Source organism: Lynx canadensis, chromosome A3, assembly GCF_007474595.2.
Source record: "Lynx canadensis isolate LIC74 chromosome A3, mLynCan4.pri.v2, whole genome shotgun sequence".
Lineage (NCBI taxonomy): Eukaryota > Metazoa > Chordata > Mammalia > Carnivora > Felidae > Lynx > Lynx canadensis.
Window position 1 is genome coordinate 30304867 of NC_044305.1, and position 18143 is coordinate 30323009.

Consider the following 18143-nt stretch of genomic DNA (forward strand, 5'->3'; position numbering starts at 1 on the left):
CCTGATCTGTTAGATCCTCTGGGGGGTCGGGTGGCGGAGGCCTCTGGTCGTTGCTGTACCCTGAGTGCCGGCTGTAACGTTTGGCACTCACCAAACGCTTTTGTCGCCGTAGTTGTTTCCTACGGTTTCTTTGGGGGTAAAATAGACATCGCCTAAAATTTACCATCTTAACCAGTTTGTAAGGGCACAGTTTAGTGACATTAAGTGCATTCACAGTGTTGTGCTACTATCCCCACCACTGTCTGTCTCCAGGTTTTCTTTTTAATGTTTCAAAACTGAAACCAGTCCCATTAAACCCTAACTCCCCATCTCCCCCCTTCCCTGGCCCCTGGCGTCCTACTTGTGTCAATGGATTTGATCACCCTAAGTCCCTCGTATAAGTGGAATCATGTAGTAATTGTCCTTTTTTTTTTTTTAAGGTTTATTTATTTTTGAGAGAGAGACAGTGTGAGTGGAGGAGGCGCAGAGAGAGGGAGAGAGTGAGAGAGAGAATCCCAAGCAGGCTCCGCACTATCGGCCTGGAGCCTGAAGAGGGGCTCGAACCCATAAACTGTGAGATGGTGACTTGGGTGGGAGTTGGAAGCTTAACCGACTGAGTCACCCAGGTGCCCCAAGGTAATTGTCCTTTTGTGACTGGCTTATTTCACTTAAGATAATGTCCTCAAGGTTCATCTATGCTGTAGCAGGTGTTAGAATGTCCTCCCCCCCCACCCCGCTTTTTTTAGGGCTGAATAATACTCCATTGTATGCATATACTCCATTTTGTTTACCCATCTGTCCCTGGACGTTGGGTGGCTTCCCCCTTTTGGCTATTGTCAATAATACTTCAGTGGACATGAGTGTCCAAATATGTCTTCAAGACCCTGCTTTCAATTCTTTCACATATATACCCAGCAGTGGAATTGATGGATCACATGGTAACTTTATATTTAATTTTTAAAGGAACCAGCACACAGTTTTCCATGGCAGCTACACCGTTTTACATTTCTACCTACAGCACACAAGGGTTCCAATCTCTCCACATCCTCACCATTTTATTTATTTATTTATTTTTATAGTAGCCGTCCTAATGGGTGTGAAGACAAAACATTTTTGAACGGATGAATGAATGAGTGAATGAAAAGTCTGTCCCTTGCTTCCTCCCGCCCCTGTTTTCACCCCTCCCCTCCCTGGGCCTCATTTTCTCTCCTACCTTGTTCATGCATCTCCAGTGTCTTCCCCACTGGCTACACCCTAGGCCTGGAACATGCCCCCCTGCTTTAAGACGCAGCTAAGGCTTCCTCCCCATCCTCACCCCTCCTCCATGTCCTGGGCATCTCACCTGGACATCTCACTGCTCTGCACCCTGCACTGTGCTGGGTCTGCAACGCCTGTATTGTTTGCTGAGCGCGAGCGTGACCATCCTGCCTCTTTCTCTGGAGGGTTGGGATGCCGCCTGTGTAGTCTTGTACCCTCTGGGGTGTTGGGGCCACCCTGCCCCTTCTCCTTGGTGCCCCCACGGGGGCAAGCTTTCGTGTGTGGCCGACTCACCTGGGGAAGCTCAGGGGCGCCCGTCATGCCTGCAGAGTGGCTTAGGTGGTGTCGGCTGCAGCTGCAGAGGAAGGTCAGGTGAATGCGGCCACGTGGGGCCAGCAGCTTGGAGGAGGAGCCCTGGAGGGAGGGAAAAGCGGTGTTGAGAGTTGATCTTGTAAGCAGTCTCTCCGAGCCTTTGCCGTTGTGCTGCTGGAGCTCCTTTCTCAGGTCTCCCCTGGAAATCCTCTCTGACTCCTTTCCCTGCCCCCGTTAGGTGCCTGGCCCATGTTCTCCCGCATTCACCATCCCAGCTGTTATCACATCTTCAGCATCACGGCTGTTATCACATCATGTACGTTCTCTCTTTAATCCATTGCTGTGTTCTCCCCAGGGACTAATGCAGTGCCAGGCAGGGCTGTATCTTGGGGGAGAGAAAACATCTAAATCTCTCTGAAGCCTTCTGATTGGAGAGCTTAGGACTCATGAGAAAGCAGAGCAGATATGAGGGCAACTACTGTTCCACAGATGGAAATCGAGTCTTCCCCAGGATCACCGAGAGCTAGACCCTGTCCTGTACGCCCCCGCCCCAAGAGTCTGATTTAGATGACCCAGCATGGGGGCTGGGGATTGGTCATTTGTGAAAATCTCCAGGTGAGTGTGAATCCCTGGTTAGGTAGGAGTGCCTGTCTCGTGGGCTTGTAAATTGTGGGGCCTGGGCCACCTTGTCTTTTTACTCCGCCACAGCCCTGAATTTCAGAAACAAGGGAGCTGGGCTCCTGAGTAGAATGGGGAGTTTGCCTGGGGGTCTCTCCCTCGGGGGTCTCTGGGGAGACAGAATTGCTGACTGTAGTTAGTTACCTATTGCTGTAACAAACAACCCCCAAATGTAGTAGCTTAAAACAGTAATAAACATTCATCATCCTCAGAGTTTCTGTGGGTCAGGAATTTGGGAGCAGTTTAGGTGGGTGTTTCTGGCTCGAGGTCTCTCAGGAGGTGCAATCAAGATGTCGGTTGGGGCCACACTCATCCGAAGGCTTGCCTGGGCTGGAGGATCTGCTTCCGGGTGGTTCACTCACAGCTTGGCAAGATGGTTTGGCTGGTGGTAGGACTCTTGCCTCCTGGGCCTCTTGGTAGGATTTCTGGAGTGTCATCACAAGGTGGTGACCGGCTTCCCTTTGATTAAGCAGTCCAAGAGAGCACGTGGACGCAACAGCATGTTTTCTGACCCAGTTTCAGAAATCACGCTCTGTCACTTCTATGATATCCTATTGGTTACACAGGTCAGCTTGGGAGGGGACTACATTAGGGCATAAGTACTAGGAGACAAAGGTCATCGAGGGCCATCATGGAGGCTGGTGACCACATGGGTGGTCATTTCGTTGTACCTACAGCCTCATAGGTCTTGCCTGGGAGGTCCAAGCACCGCCAGGAAGTGGGATGGCCTTCTCTCCTAATCTTCGTTCCTCCCCTGTCATCAGACCATGGCAGTTATCACCGTGGGCTAGGGTGGTTCTCTTTGAGGCCTGGAGGTCTTGCTCTGGAGTCATCCTTCAGGAAGGTCTGAGACTTCTCTACTGGCTCAACGTCCCCGCCACATTTGGTCTCCTGGCCCAGGCCTCCCTTGGTGACCCTGATTAGTATGCACTTGGGCCGGTAGGAAAACAAATATAAAAACCATTGCTGCTACATGCCTGGTTCTGGGCTAAGTATTTTGCATTGTCACACTCAACCCTGTGAGGCAGGCACTCTTTTTTTTTTTTTTAAATATTTATTTATTGTTGATACAACACAAGCAGGGGAGGGGCAGAGAGAGGGGGACAGAAGATCCAAAGTGGTCTCTGTGCTAACAGGCTAACAGGCTGACAGCAGCAAGCCCGATGCAGGGCTGGGACTCACGAACCGCGAGATCATGACCTAAGTTGAAGTCGGATGCTCCACTGACTGAGCTACCCAGGTGTCCTGAAGCAGGCACTCTCTATCCTCATTGGGTTAGGTCACTCATCTAATAAGTCACAAAGATTCAAACCATTGGTATTAAAAAACAAGTGATCTGATCCCAGGGAGAACCTATATGCAACCATGATGCTAGAACATGTTCTCAAAGGAGGGGACTATTTACTAAGCTAGGTTATCAAGTGAACCATAGGAAAGTGTGTTTTTGTGATTGTGATTGTGTGTGTGTGTGTGAGAGAGAGTGAGAGAGAGAAAGTAGGGGAGGAAGGAAAGTAGGGGAGAGAGAGGAAGTAGGGGAAGGGAAGGGGGGAGGGAGGGAGGTAAGTGTTTCTTCCTGGGGTTCCCCAAGGGCCATAGTGATTTGGGTGCCTCAGAACAGGGCTGGTGCCTTGTTCTTGAGGCTAATTTTCTCTCAAGTTCAGCCCTTGTAGGAGAACTTCCTCCCAGAGGAGTGTCTCTGTGAGCACCATCTCCCTTCAGGCCCACTCTGCCCACAGCCTGCTCTGCTCACCAAGGGCAGCCCCGCACCAGCGTGGTCCCTAGGACAGCGATCAGTTCTGTGGTGTCTTACACATGTGTGCTTGATGACTTCCTGGAGGGGGACTCAGAGTTTGGGTGTCAGGTCCTGCTCGGAGGGAGGAAATCCAGGCCTTGGGGTCTTATCCTGAGGGCTGCTGAAGCGAGCCAGAATGAGACCTGTGCCTTTAGGACTTTGCTGGGAGACCCTGGAAGCTGGCCAATAGGGTCTGGGGTCCGGGCTAGCCTCACTCCGGGCAAGGGTGATTATTCCCATTTTATTATTCCCATTTTACAGATGGGAAAAGTGAGGCTCAAGTGCTAATGGACTCTCCCAAGGCCTCACTGGTTGGGGGCAGAGGCAGCTGTCTGGGTAATTTCATCTTCTCTAGGAGCATCTAGGAGTCCACAGTCCACGTCTCAGACCCTTGACCTCTCCTTGGGCCGAGGAGGCATGGGGTTTGCTTGCACCTGAAAGTTCCGGGATCTGAGGGGAAGAAGATGGGCCCTGCTGGCACAGAGCTGGCTGCCTCCCTGGCCAGAGAGGATGTTTGCCTGCGGTCATGCACAAAAATGGGAACCCAGGGCATGGGGGATGAGGAGCGGGGGTCGGAGGTGGAAGCTGAGCCGGTCGGGCTGGCCCAGATTTGGAGAGGTTCATGGCCGAGTGTTTAGAAGTGGTCATGACTGGCCCCTGACCTGATCTACGATCGGAGTGTGAGCCACTCACTTACTTGTGCTCAGGGTGAGATCTCTAGGGTGGAGTGTGGGACAAAGCTGTTTCAGTGTGACTGTGGGGGCAGGAATGTGGTCTGGGGCTCCGCCCTGGCCCATCTCTACCTGTTTCCCCCTGGCTACACAGTGGTGGAGGCTGCCGGCTGAGCGTTAGGCCCATCAGAAACACTCTACCCTTTCTCTGGCTTCCTTCCATGCTTGCTTCCCCTCCTCCGCCCCCAGTGAGGCTTCTAGCCTGGGCTGGGTTATCTCCAAGGCCTGTCACTGTAGGCGGCTATAAACGGGTCCTGGAACCATCCTCCTGGGTCCAGGGAGCATCAAGGGAAGTAGGGGTGGGGACACAGAGCTCACCTTTCCAGGAATGCCTCTCCCTCCTGCTCGCCAGTGCCTGTGTGGGCCGTGCCATTGGCTCTATCCCCCCATACACCAAGTCAAGGGCTGCCTCTCTCCATGCAGGATGCAGTATAGGCTTCCCGCTTCTCTTCTGAAAAGGCTTACAAAGACTTTTAAAGTTGCGCTTTTAGGGACTTGACTTTATGCATCTAGTTGTGAGGAGGAGATGTGGGTAACAAAGACATTGTGCTGGGAGAGGAGTCTGAGTGCCAGGACGGAAGATGGGGCCCCCAGAGCCCCTTGCCCACGTGGGCCTGTGGCAGCCAGAGAACACTGCTGGTGGGTGGGCTCTGTGGAATGAGGCTCCCACGCCTTCCCTTTTATGAGCTTGGGATTGCCTAATGACCATTGTCTCTGATACCCGACCCTCCAGAACCGGGTAGGATGTAGGCTGACTCAGAGTTGGGGCCAGTCAAACACAGGCTGTCCATGCACTCTGATTGATGTCAGGGTTAAGGTCTGGTCTGATACTAGGGTTGCAGCCATAGGCTGAGGCCTGGGTCTGAGCTCAGATGCTGACTGGGGTTCTTCTATAAGTGAGATGGAGTCCTGGGTCCCAGGCGAAGCCCCTGTACTGGTTTCTTCAGGGGTCTTCTTCCCTCTCCTGCTGTCTCAGAGGTGGCCCTGCTAGGTGCTGTCTCATTTACTCCTCCCAGCTGTCCTACCAGGTAGAGGTCCCTATGCCCATTTTACAGATGGGAAAGCTGGAAGACTAAAGGAGGCCGTTAAGCATCAGATGGGGCTTAAACCAGTGTGTCCAGGAGGTGGGGTACAGATGCTGTGTCTTTGGGCTAAGTTCAGAGGTGTTGGCCGGGTGGGACCCAGAGAAGGGAACCCACTAGTCCAGGTCACCTGGTAAGGAAAAGACTGAGCCGGGGTCTGGGCTCCCAGGCTGCCCTTGCCCTGTCCCCATGCTTATGCCCTCTCACTGCCCACCCTCATGCCCCTGTGGCTGGCCAGGCTTGGCCCAGCAGCCCGGCCTCTTTCACCTCCTGGCTGGCTGGCCAGGGCGAGGAGGGCTGGGGAGGGTCTGGTGGGGAGGAGTTCGGGCCCAGCCCCTCCCTGGGGTTGAGGAGTGGGAGGGGCCTCACATGCAGACACAGAGCCCCTTTGTCTCCGCGGCTGTGCAAAGCAGCTGGTCTGGGATTTCTGGGCATTTTTTACATTTGAAGAATAATTGCATTGTCTGGGGGGCCCAGGAGAATCCAAATCCCTCCCCAGACCTGCCAGGCAGTCCAAAGAGATTCCCCTGGGCCAGCCCCCCAGCTTCCCTGCCCCTCCCTCCCATCTGTTAGAAGCCTGAAGCAGAGAGGGGTCCCTCCAGGGAAACTGAGGTAGGGCTGCTGCCCTTGGGCACTAGTAGTATCTGTTCAGAGGAAAGGATTGTAAGTCCCCAAAGTTGGTTAGGGGAGGGTGCAGATGGCCCCCAGAGCCCTGGGTAGGGCTCCTGTGAGGAAGCATAGGGCTTGGAGGTGGGAAGTGGAGCGCTTCAGCTGGAGGAGGCTGGATCCTAAAGGGTGAGGTGAGGTGAGCTGGGTGGGCTAGCTGCCTTGGCCGTCTTCTTGTCCTCTGGGAAATGGGTCGCTCAGAATGAGGTGACCTTGAGAAAAAGACAGGCAGACACATTTGAGAGTAGTAGCCTGTGTTTAATTTTTTTTTTGTGTAACATTTTTTTTTTTTTTCCATTTTTGAGACACAGAGAGAGACAGAGTGCTAGCGGGGGAGGGACAGAGATCGGAAGACACAGAATCCGAAGCAGGCTCCAGGCTCTGAGCTGTCAGCACAGAGCCTGATGCGGGGCTCAAACCGAGAAACCGTGAGATCATGACCTGAGCTGAAGTCGGACACTTAATCGACTGAGCCACCCAGGCGCCCCAAGAGTAGGCTGTGTTTAGAGGGGAGCCAAGGATGGGTAGAGTTTTTTTGTTTCTTGTGAAGGCTGACTTGGGGGGGGGGTGGGGCACCTGGGAAGTTGGCCCTTTGTGGCAGCCAGTTTTTTGTTATAGTGGCTGCTGTTGGGGAGGGAAGTGACCTGCCGATTGAAGTGAGCTGAAGTGCACTCCAGCCTGAGGTGGAAGGGGAGCCCTGCAGTGAACTGGGCTACTGACCCTTCCTGGCAGTTCACTCCCAGGGCTTGGGGGGTGGGGGGGAGTCACCCAGTGTAGCCTGGGACCACGCCCTGCTCCGTGACTGTGGGGCTGCAGCCTCATTACGGAATAACAGACAATAGGATTTCTTGGGGTGAGATGTCCATGCTTGGGGAACGGAAGAAGGACGGGGGTGGGGACATGGGGGATCATTGCAGAGCCCAGCCAGTGGAAGGAACTACCTTTTCCAGGGTGCTTCAGGAAAGGTCAGTGGGAGCAGGCCTTGCTGGTGGGTCCAACAGCATACAGCCATGCAGTCACACAGCTGCATAACCAATACTCCGTACAAAGGTGTGCGTGTCAAGAGAATCCAGAGCTGGCTTCTGTGACATGTGTGAGGGAGGGATATTTCCTATGAGGCCTTCATGTGGGCAGTGCCGGGGATCCCAAGACTTTAGTGAAGTTGGTGTGTGTGTGTGTGTGTGTGTGTGTGTGTGTGTGTGTGTGTGTGTATGTTTGGGGGCATCTGAGTGAGAATTGAAGCCAGAAAGGTCAGCTGAGTCCAGAGGGCAAGGGGCCGATATGCCGAGGCCTTCCCTATGCCTGGTACACGGTTAGCTCAGTGAATTGCTGGGTTACGTCCTGGTCTATGAGAGGCCTGGGCGTGACTTGGGGCAGGCCCAGCAATTCTCTAGGGGTACAGTTCATATGGAGGAGGCAGGGGCGTGGGGGGGGGGAAATTGAGGGGAGAGGCGACAGTGATTCTGGGGGGTTGACATGGCTTGGTCTGATGGATAAGGGCAGGTCTTCCTCCGAGGATGCATTCAGCTTTGAGCCTTGGGACCGCTTGGCAGTCCTGTGGTTTTAATCATGATGGGGAAGCACAAGAAGATGCCTGGTGCCCCCTGCTCAGTACTGGGCATTTCCAAGAGGGGGTCAGCAGTCGGAGGCCAGGACTAAAGTATGTCTCTGGTATTTGGCAATTGGAGGCGCTTCTTGGAGGGTAAATTTGGGGGTGATGATGCAACTGGTGGGGATGTTGAGAGAAGGTGGGGGTGGGAAAGTGGCAACGCCAACGCCCATTTCTGTCGCCTCGCTTTCTCGTCTTCATCCTTCTTTCTTGGGTGACCCTGCCAAAGGGATGGGGCCTTTCTTCCCTCTTTTCCTCTCTTCTGCTGCTGCCTTCTTTCCAGACTGGCTTCCTGGGCAGGTTCAGTCAGGGCAGTGGGCAGCAGGGGGAGGTGTTGGCTGGCGGGCCAGAGCAGAGGTTTGGGGGGAGGCAGTGGGGCATCTAGAGTGGGGGTGGGATACTCATGCCATAGCTGGCCTGATTTCTTGAAGCTACCAGGCTTGGCCTCTTTGGGCACATGGGAGCCCCAGGCTCCCACCCTCATTTTTCCATGGAAGCAGGAGCAAGAAGACAAGTGTCCGTTGCCCTGTGCCTCCCTCCTCCCCCTTCCCCTCCCTATCCCCCCCCCCTCCTCCCTGCCTGGCTGAGCCAGCACTTTTTTCTTCTCTCCTTTATCTGCTCAAAAAGTACAGGGTGTTCTGTTTCTCCTGTGCATACAGATCAAGGAGCGGATGTTATTTATTTATTTATTTCCCAAAGGCGAGAGAAGGACAGGCAGGCACCGAGGAGCATGAACTGATTCTTCTTCCTCAATAAGCCGGTTTCTCATAAAATTAAAAAAAAAAGAAAAGCTGAAAGGAAAAGATGCCACAAATCAACAGAAAACAAGTTGCTTCTCACCCTCTCCTCTCCACCCTGGCTGGAGATAACAGCACTGGAAGGCCCAGTTCAGCGTTTCGCTGAGGGCCTGGCACGGAGTAGGCGTTCCTACACATGATTTTCTCTGTCCCTTTCAGTTTGGACCCCAGGGTGTGTTGGCTCCGTGTGTCCATATGGGGGGCCATGGGGCAGCTTTCTCAGCTCTCTGCCTTCTGTGGGCCCTGTGTAAGTCTTCTCTGACCCGTGGAAGGAACTGGCCTGTGGGATTCCTTGTGGGGGGGGGGGAGGAGGTCATGGGTGCAGGTGACCCACATGGCCCTTGCTCATTACCTACTTTCACCCCTGTGCTGTTTTGAGTGCAAGGTCTCTGATACATTGGGAACTCAGGGTCCTTTCTGTGTTCATCTTAAAGGCAACTGCCCACCTGCGTTCCCCACGGGGCATTTCTGAACCCCCGCCCCAAGGCTCTCTGCTCAGAATTTAGTTATAGAACTTTACAAATGATTTTCACACTTGAGGCTCTTGAAAATATTGTCCGTCTTGCCACATCCGCATAAGGCCTTATTCGACTGTCACAACAATGTAGTGAGGACCAGCTGGCCACTTCTGAGGGTAGCCAGAAGTTCAGGTAGCCGGCTGGGGAGGCGCTGCGCCCCAAGTATCCTTTCCCCATAGCTTCCAGCTTCACTAGACCCCGGTTTCCAGACGGGGTGCCCCACGGGAACTAGGGGTTTTGTGAGGAGACTTCAGAGGGGAGTGGGTCCCTCCCAGTTTTATCCCAGTCACACCTGGAGTCCGCAGGAAATTTTCAAGAAGGGGTTGCACCAGTCAGGTTTGAGAACTGCGGCGGTCCCCCCCCCCCTTTACTGTATAAGCAAGGCGGTTTTGGAGGGTGGCCCCGGCCGGGGGGGGGGTGCTGATGGAGCCAGGACACCAGCACGCCGGCAGCGGCCCCCCAGTCCTGGGGGTGAGGCACGCGGGCGGGGCGGGCGGCAGCGCCACGTCGCATCGCGGGGTGCCTGGCAGGTGGCGTCAGCGGCAGCGGCAGCTCCGAGCACCCAGTGTGTTTACCAACGTGACGCCACCCCGCGTCGTCTCGGCGACCCTTCCTCCCGCTGGCCGCCCTGGCCGCCGGGTGCAGGCAGCCACACCCTCCCCTCTAAATTTAGTCCACCGGAAGGAGAACCTGGGGGCGGGGAGGGTGGCAGGGCGCAGGGAGGAAAGGACCCAGGCCCCCCGACCCCGTGCTCCCAGACGCCCAAAGGAACCTCGCTGGAGGGAGCGGGGAAGGATAGGAGAGGGAACGGAGCTGCAGGGAGGAGGAAAGGCGGAGCCGCACCGCGTTCTCCTGGAAGGGGGCGGGGAGCCCCGGCCTCCAGCGGAGACTCGGCCTCGGAGGGCTCTGGGCCGCGGGCGCCACCTTCCGGCCGTCTAGGGAACTGCCCGGGCACCCAGGCGGTCGGCCTGGGTCTGGGGGTTTGCCTGGAATTTGGGGGCGGGAGTGGGGGGACAGGCCCGTCCAAGCCCAGGTGCCCAGGTATGGCGTCTGCCGGCGGAGTGGGTGGCGGGAGGCATGAGGAACAGCCCCAGCGTATTTAGAAAAAGACCCTTTTGCTAAGCCTATGATAAAGAGATGTTGGGGGGCGCCATTCAAGGTGGGGGAAGCTTTAATGATCAGACCAGATGTAAGAAGTCAGTATGTAGCTCGCTAGCTCCTTCCTTCCTTTTTCCTTCCTTCCTCTCCCTCCCTGCCTCCCTCCCTCCCTTTTTCTCTTCTTCTCTCCCTCTCTTTCTTTATCTCTCATTCTCTTTCCTTCCTCCCTCCCTCTTTCTTTTTCTTTCTCTTTCCCTCTCTTGTCTTTCTCTTTCCTTCCTCCTTCTTTCTCTTTCTTCCCTCCCTTTCTTTTTTTCTCTTTCTCTGTCTCTTTCTCTTTCCTTCCTCTTTCTTTCTCTCTGTTTTTTTCTCATCTCTTTCTCTCTCCTTCCTCCCTCTCTCCCTCCCTTTTTCCCTTCCTTTCTTTCCTCCTTCTCTCTGTTCCTCCCTCTTTCTCTTTTTCTTTCTTTTAATTTCTGTCTCTTTTTCTGTCTTGTCTCTTATTCTCTCCTTCCTTCTACCCTCCCTTCCTCCCTCCCACTCTTTCTTTCTCTCTCTCTCTTTCCTCCCTCCCTCCCTTCCTTTCTTCCTTTTTTTCTTCTCTCTCTCTTTCTTTTTCTCCTTCCTCCCTTCCTTCCTTCCTCCCTTCCTTCCTTCCTTCCTCCCTCCCTCCCTCCCTTCCTCCCTTCCTTCCTTCCTTCCTTCCTTCCTTCCTTCCTTCCTGACTGCCTTCCTTGCCAGAAATGAATATCTGAATGGTTACTGAGGTACACACGCATACATAAAAAAATGACACAAATCCTACCTGTCCGGGTCGGTGGATCTTTGTATGTATACTGTGTGGCCACCGTTCAGATCAAGATATATATTCCTTCCACCCCAGAAAGTTCCCTCCTGCCTGTTTTCAGTCATTCCTGCCCCTGGTCTCTCTCTGTCACCACAGATTCATTTACCTCTTCATGAGCTTCATGTAAGTGGAGTCATACAATATGTACTTTTTATCTCTGGCCTCTTTCCTTCAATGCAATGTTGTTGGAGGGCACCAGTAGTTTGGTTCTGTTTATTGTTGAAGAATATGCATGAAAATGCTGCACGTAGTGCAGTAGATTTATCCATTCTCCCGTGGTTGCTTCTGCTGTTTTGGCTCTTATAAATAAAGCTGCTATGAACATTCCTTAGCGTGTGTGTTTGGTGGACTACGTCCTGCTTCTCTTGGGCGTATTCTGGGTGTGGGGCTGCTGTGTCATTGGAAGGGTTATACTGAGCTTTGTTAGGTAGGGGAGACAGTTGTTTTATGCCCCCTGTCTGCTGCACTGCCCGGCAGCCACCTTCCAGACACCCTCCCTCCCCTGTTGTTAGTAGGTCCTACCACTGAACCCTCAGCAAAGACAACTGGAATCGAAGTTGCTTGGGTCAGGGAGGGAACAGAGACAGGATGAGAGCCGAGCGGCCCCTTGGGATGGCCCACAGGCACCTTGGAGCCCTCGTGGTCACTCTGGGAATAGGCGGTAGCCTCTCCCAGCACTGGGGCGATTCAGGGACCCCCCTTGGCTGCCTAGCCATCAGCTCCCTAGCCTGGCGTCTCTGAACAAGCTGGCTTAGTGTAACTGTCAATTTGATGTCTGGCCTCTGGTGCCATGGGTCCTCACAGTCCACCGTTTCCTGGGCTCCTTGCTGCTTTGCGGTGACTGAGGGGCTGGGTGGCTGGGGGAAAACAACCAGAGAACTACCCGGAATAGCAGAGGCTCGTCCGATACCGGCCTCGTGGCACTTTCTGGGGGGAGGGCGGGACTATGTCCTGCCCACCAAATTGCCACTTCATTCACACTGTGAAAGACTAACAGAAAGCTAGAGGAGGAGAGAAGGGGCAAAGGAGAAAGAGTGCCAGGGAAGAGCCACGCACGGGAGGGAAAGTAGAGGGTCCAGCGCTGTGTGTGCAAGTGTCCTGTGGTCTGTGTGAGCATCTTGGGGTCTGTGTGAGTATCCTGGGGTCCGTGTGAGCATCCTGTCGTCTGTGTGGGCATCTGGGATTGGTGTGAGCTGGACCACAGCAGCCGTGTCAGAGCGAGCTTGTTCAGGGACAGCAGTGTCAATAGTTTTTTCTTGAATTTGGTCTTTTTGGGTCATCCCCTTCCTGGCTGGCTCTAGTCTCAGCCTTGGGGAATAGGCAGTGTGCCTAGCAGGTTGGGGGTGGGATTGACGGATCCCAGGGGCTCAGGGTGGGTTCCCAGCAGTCCTGCTTGCCGGTGGGGGCCCACAGTGCATATTTTCTACCTCTCTCCTTCCCTCTGTCTGTCCTCCTCCTTGCCACATCCTTTGGAGATGGCTCCTGTTGTCCAGGTCTCCGGAAGAGCAGGAGGGCTCAAGAAGGTCCCCCCCCTCCCCCGCCCCCTTGAGGGCAGAGCTCACGAGTGTCCCATGGGACAGGTGGGAAGTGAAGGCAGAGCAGGTAAGCTGTGACACCCCCGCCCCCTGCAGGTTCCTAGGAGGCCAGTGCGGACGGTATGCAAAGTTGTGAATCCAGTGGCGACAGTGCGAATGACCCTCTCAGTCGTGGCCTACGGAGAAGGGGACAGCCTCGCGTGGTGGTGATCGGTGCTGGCTTGGCTGGCCTGGCTGCGGCCAAAGCACTTCTGGAGCAGGGCTTCACGGATGTCACTGTGCTCGAGGCTTCCACCTGCATCGGAGGCCGCGTGCAGAGCGTGAAACTCGGTAAGTGTCCCCCCTCCACCCGCGCCAAGGTCACCTTTTGTCCTTCAGTGTTCTGGCCCTGCCTCAAATCTCCTTATTTTGGTTTTTCCCTGGGATAAGTGGGCCTTTGCCAGAAGCTTCCTTTGCCCTCTGAGCAACCCTCTGAGGTGGGCAAGATGGGGCTCTGGCCTTCGTGTTTGGAACATGACCTAGAGTTCAAGTGTTTAGGAAGGAAAGGACACCCAGGCCAGTGTCTCGGCAGTGGGTGGACCAGTTTCTGCTTCACAAGAAGAGTAATTCTGTAAGTTCTTATTAGTCATTACCTCTTGAGTGTGAATTAACATATCATGACTGAGAGCTAGTCTTGGGACAGTAGGAGCTCAGGGCAGCAGAGTGGTTGGGACTTGGGGCCTCCTTGTGGGTGATGGGCAGATCTTAGCATTGCCTGGGAAGATGATCTGTCCAGGTTACAGAGTAATGAGGCCTCTGGAGAAAGCCTCCAGGTAAGAGACTTTCCCCAGGACTGGGCAGATTTTACCAGGGGTGGGGGAATTGCCTGAAATGCAGCTGGAGGTCAGCACTTCCCAGCCAGGGGGTCTGACCAATGAGAGACCGAGTGGGTAGGGACCACGCTCGATGGCTACCCTCCAGAGGATTTTGTGTCTCTGTTCCCACATGGGGTAGCAGGGCCATGCATTTGATCGTATTGAGAGTCTTCTAGGGCGTTTCCTGGAGGGCAATGTGAGGTTGTGTCCATCTTCTGCTGCGACACACAGGACTGTGTGGCAGGGGGGGATGAAAGTGCCATCCAAAGCACTCATAAACCTGGGGAAAGCCAGCAGGAAGCCCTGGGACGCTTCGCTTGACATGTGATTGGCTGGCTGGGAGCCTTAGGGAAGGGGCAGCTCCCATTGTGGTTCCTGAGTCTTGATGAGACATTCAGTGTATGACGCAGAAACAGAAGATGAGGACAAATGGCCCAGTCTCAGGGGTAGCTGACAGCTGGGACATGCCACGCATGGAACAGGCGGCGGGGTGAAGAGATGGGGTGCGGGAAGCTGCGAAGAAGCGTGATCTGGTGACCTGTTGGCAGTGGGGGTCTTCCTGACTTGGGGGACCTTGGGCAGACTTCAGGTGATGGGGAGAGTTGGGCAGGTAGCAGAAGGGGCCATACGCGTGGAGTGATGTATGTGATCAAGGCAGACTCCGTCAGGAGCGGGGAGAGCACGTCCTCGGGAGGGCGAATTTGCATGTGTTGTGTGTGCAGACATATGGGGCTGAAACCAGGGGCGGACCTGCTACGGTGTGAGGCGGTGGCTCTGAATCTCAGTGGTCGGGGCAGGCGTCGAGGGCCAGAAGCCCCAGGGACACTGGATGGTGCTGGTGCCCTTTGATGCAGGGGTGTCACAAGGATCGCAGTCATAGAGGGGCAGGCAGGTGAGGGCAGGAAATATCTCTCAACCAGGGCCTGCCCACCCCCCCTGTTGCAGAGCCTGGGGAATAGGGGTGGGGTGCTGAGTTTGCTGCCGACCTCAAGCTCCTCACCTCATTCCTGCTTTTGCCAAATGTCCATCCAGGAAGGGTGCTGTCCCACGCCTGGATGTCACTGCCCAGTGACTGTGTGGTTTGGAGCTCCCTGCGTGCCCTGGGGAGGGTCCAGGCCCCTCCCCGAGGTCTCTTCCTCTCTTGGGAGCTCAAACCAGGCAAGACACTTTGGGGAACCCCAAGCCTGAGGAATTAAAGGAGGATTAGTAATAAATACTCTCAATGCCCACTAGGAACCCACTGGAAGCAGGGCACTGGGTTTTTAGTTTTTTGGTGCCATCCCATCTGCCCACCTTTCTGGACAAAGGGACATACACGTTCCTGCATCTTCTCCCAGAGACCTCAGGAAATTCTGTCTCACTGGCGGTAGCACGAAGTTGACCGTTTTGTTCTCTTGCCTGCTGTTTGGCACATACATATATACAGGGCTATTTTTAGTAACTAGTGGTTTAATTAGAAACAGCCAGGAGAGGGGATGCACAAAAAAAGAATGGCCAGTTCCTGGGGTGAGGGGTGATTGTTGTCTGTTATGGCATATCAGATAACTATTGCTGCGTAACAGATCACCCCAAAACGTAGTGGTTTACAACAGTACCATTTAATTTGCTTAAATTCAGTGGGTCGGGAATTTGGGCAGGACTCAGGCAGGTGGTTCTTTCACTGGTCTTGCCTGGAATCTCCCACTCGCCTGCAGTCATCCGGTGGCTTGACCGGGGCTGGTTTCTTTATGACAGCCTTACCCATTTGTCTGGTGGTTGGCACTGACTTTTTGGCTGGGTCACGTGTCTCCAACAGGGTAAACCTCTCCATGGTGGTCACATTCTAAGAGTGTGAAAGTGGAAGCCACAAGATCTCTTGAGGCCTGGGCTCAGAAGCCGCAGACATCACTTTCACTGCATTCTGTTAATCAAAGCAAGTCACAGGGCCAGCCCCGATGCAAGGGGTAGGGAAATGGACTCTACCTCATGATGGGAGGACTGGCAAGGTCACGTTGCAAAGGGCTATGTGTACAAGGACAGAGGAGGAATTACTGTGACCGTCTCAGCAAAAAACTTAACTGCACCTGATATCTTGACTCAGCCCTCCAAAACAAAACAAAACACCAAAAAATGTTCCTCTCTCTTCCCCTTGCTTTGCTTCAACTTCCTTGGGAACTAGACAGGGAAGGAGACAATGTGCCACCATCCCTACAGCATCGGAAGAGGAAACTGAGGCCCAGGCACAGAGGCAGCTTGCCTCAGAGCATCTGGTACCTTGGCTCTGGATGGGATGGTAGGACCAGCACCAGCTCTAGCCCTGTCCCAACTTGGGTCCAGGAGTTGCCCCCTGCCCTAGACAGACTCCTGGGGTTCTGCCACCTAAGGTTTTTCTGCCTTAGGAAGACAGAGTTTAGTTTTCTCTGGAAGTCTATTTGAGACTGCCTTCAGGAGGAGTCTTCCAACCTGGAATGTTTGCCCTCCCTCCTCTGCCTCAGACTGAGCTGGGAGGGGGCCACTTTTTGTCTGGGATCGGGGCTTAGGCTCCGGGGCCACTGGAGAATGTTGAGGGATTGGAGTAAGGTCAGATGAGGACCTCGGGCCAGAGGACCTCAGGTAACTTCTCTCCCCTCACTGGGACCACTGTACCCTCAGGTGCCGACACAGTATCTCCTGAGGGAGAGCCATCAATGAAAAAGGAGGGCTCAGGGTCTGGTGTTGTGTTAGACAAAGGTGGGATGGAAAAGCAGAGCCTTGTAACTAGTCCAGTGAAGCGACTCTGGGGGCAAATCACAAAGGCATTCAGGGTGGCAGTTATCTCAGCTGTAAAGTGGAATCCATTTTGTGCCACATGTAGTTTCCCCTGGGAACTTTTCACTGAAGACTTTGGTTGGTTGCCAGATAGGGGCCTAATTCCCCTTCCTGCTCTGTTGAGGGGATGGAAGGATCCTCTTGGAGGAAGAAGGCTGAGGCAGTGTTCTGGCCCTCTGTGAAGAAATCCCTGCCCCTCTAAGGGCCTGTTGTTGTCACCGTCAGGACACGCCACCTTTGAGTTGGGAGCCACCTGGATCCATGGCTCCCATGGGAATCCCATCTATCATCTAGCAGAAGCCAATGGCCTTTTGGAAGAGACAACTGATGGGGAGCGCAGCGTGGGCCGTATCAGCCTCTACTCCAAGAATGGCGTGGCCTGCTACCTCACCAACCGTGGCCACAGGATCCCCAAGGACGTGGTTGAGGAATTCAGTGATTTATACAACGAGGTGAGGTGTTAGCAGGGCAGCTGGACCCATGGGTGTGGGAGGCGGGGAGCACGCCGGCAGTGTGGGGGGAGTTGAGTGCCTGCTGGGGTCTTCTATGATCCTGGTTATGTCTTTGCACACTCTCTGGGCCCCGTATTTGGAAAAGCAGGACAATTTGAGGACAGGATGAAGGTGAGGGGTGGAGAAGTACGAGGTAAGAGGTCACTGATACAGATGATTACATATGTCTTCAGAAAAGCCTTAAGCACCTTTTATTAGATTTATTACTGGGTACTTGGGTAGTGATTGTTGTTGTTGTTGCTTTTGGATACTCTTTTAAGTTGTAATTTTTTAAAACTTTATTTTCTGGGGCACTTGGGTGGCTCAGTCGGTTAAGTGTCCAGCTTCAGCTCAGGTCATGCTCTCATGGTTCATCAGTTTGAGCCCCACAGTATGGAGCCTGCTTGGGACTCTCTCTGCCCTTGCCCCACTCGCACTCTTTCTCTCTTTTAAAATAAATAAATAAACTTCAAAAAACAAAAACCAAAAAACCCTTTATTTTCAATTTTTTCCCAATATATAGAACTATAACTGATTATATTACATGTTGATTTTAGCTATCTTGATGAAGTATTATTTTAATGCTAATATTATATCTATTAACATATTATTTTGATTTATATTCTAATAATATTTTAGAATTTTATGTATATAATACTATACCAAATCATGAGAATTTTTTCTTTCTATTAACATATTATTTTAATTTATATTCTAATAGTATTTTAGAATTTTATGTCTATAATACTATACCAAAACACGAGAATTTTTTCCTTCTATTAAGATATTATTTTAATTTATATTCTAATAATATTTTAGAATTTTATGTATATAATACTATACCAAAAAATGAGAATTTTTTCTTTCTTTCTAATCCTCACACCAGCATTGTGCAGAACTTTCTGCAATAATGGAGATGTTTTGGACCTGCACTGTCCAGTAGGGTAATTGCTAGCTACATGTGACTTTTGAGCTCTTGAAATGTAGCTAGTAAAACTGAGGAGCTAATTAACTTAATTTTAAATTGCCACAAATGTCTAGTGGCTACCGTATTGGACAGCACAGCCTAAGACCACTTATTTCTTTTCTTGCTGTATTGCACTGGATAGC

At 53.1% G+C, this 18143-nt stretch overlaps 1 protein-coding gene across 6 annotated transcripts in view; it reads left to right on the top strand.

The window, feature by feature from the left end:
• SMOX (spermine oxidase) overlaps positions 1-18143 on the top strand; it is a 49371-nt gene that overhangs the window by 12295 nt on the left and 18933 nt on the right. For all 6 annotated transcript variants that reach the window (XM_030310017.2, XM_030310016.2, XM_030310012.1 and 3 more), the window contains exons 2-3: positions 12998-13231; positions 16768-16994. In XM_030310017.2, coding sequence (XP_030165877.1) covers positions 13024-13231; positions 16768-16994 — 435 coding nt within the window. In that variant the 5' untranslated portion in view covers positions 12998-13023. The remainder of the gene's footprint in view (positions 1-12997; positions 13232-16767; positions 16995-18143) is intronic.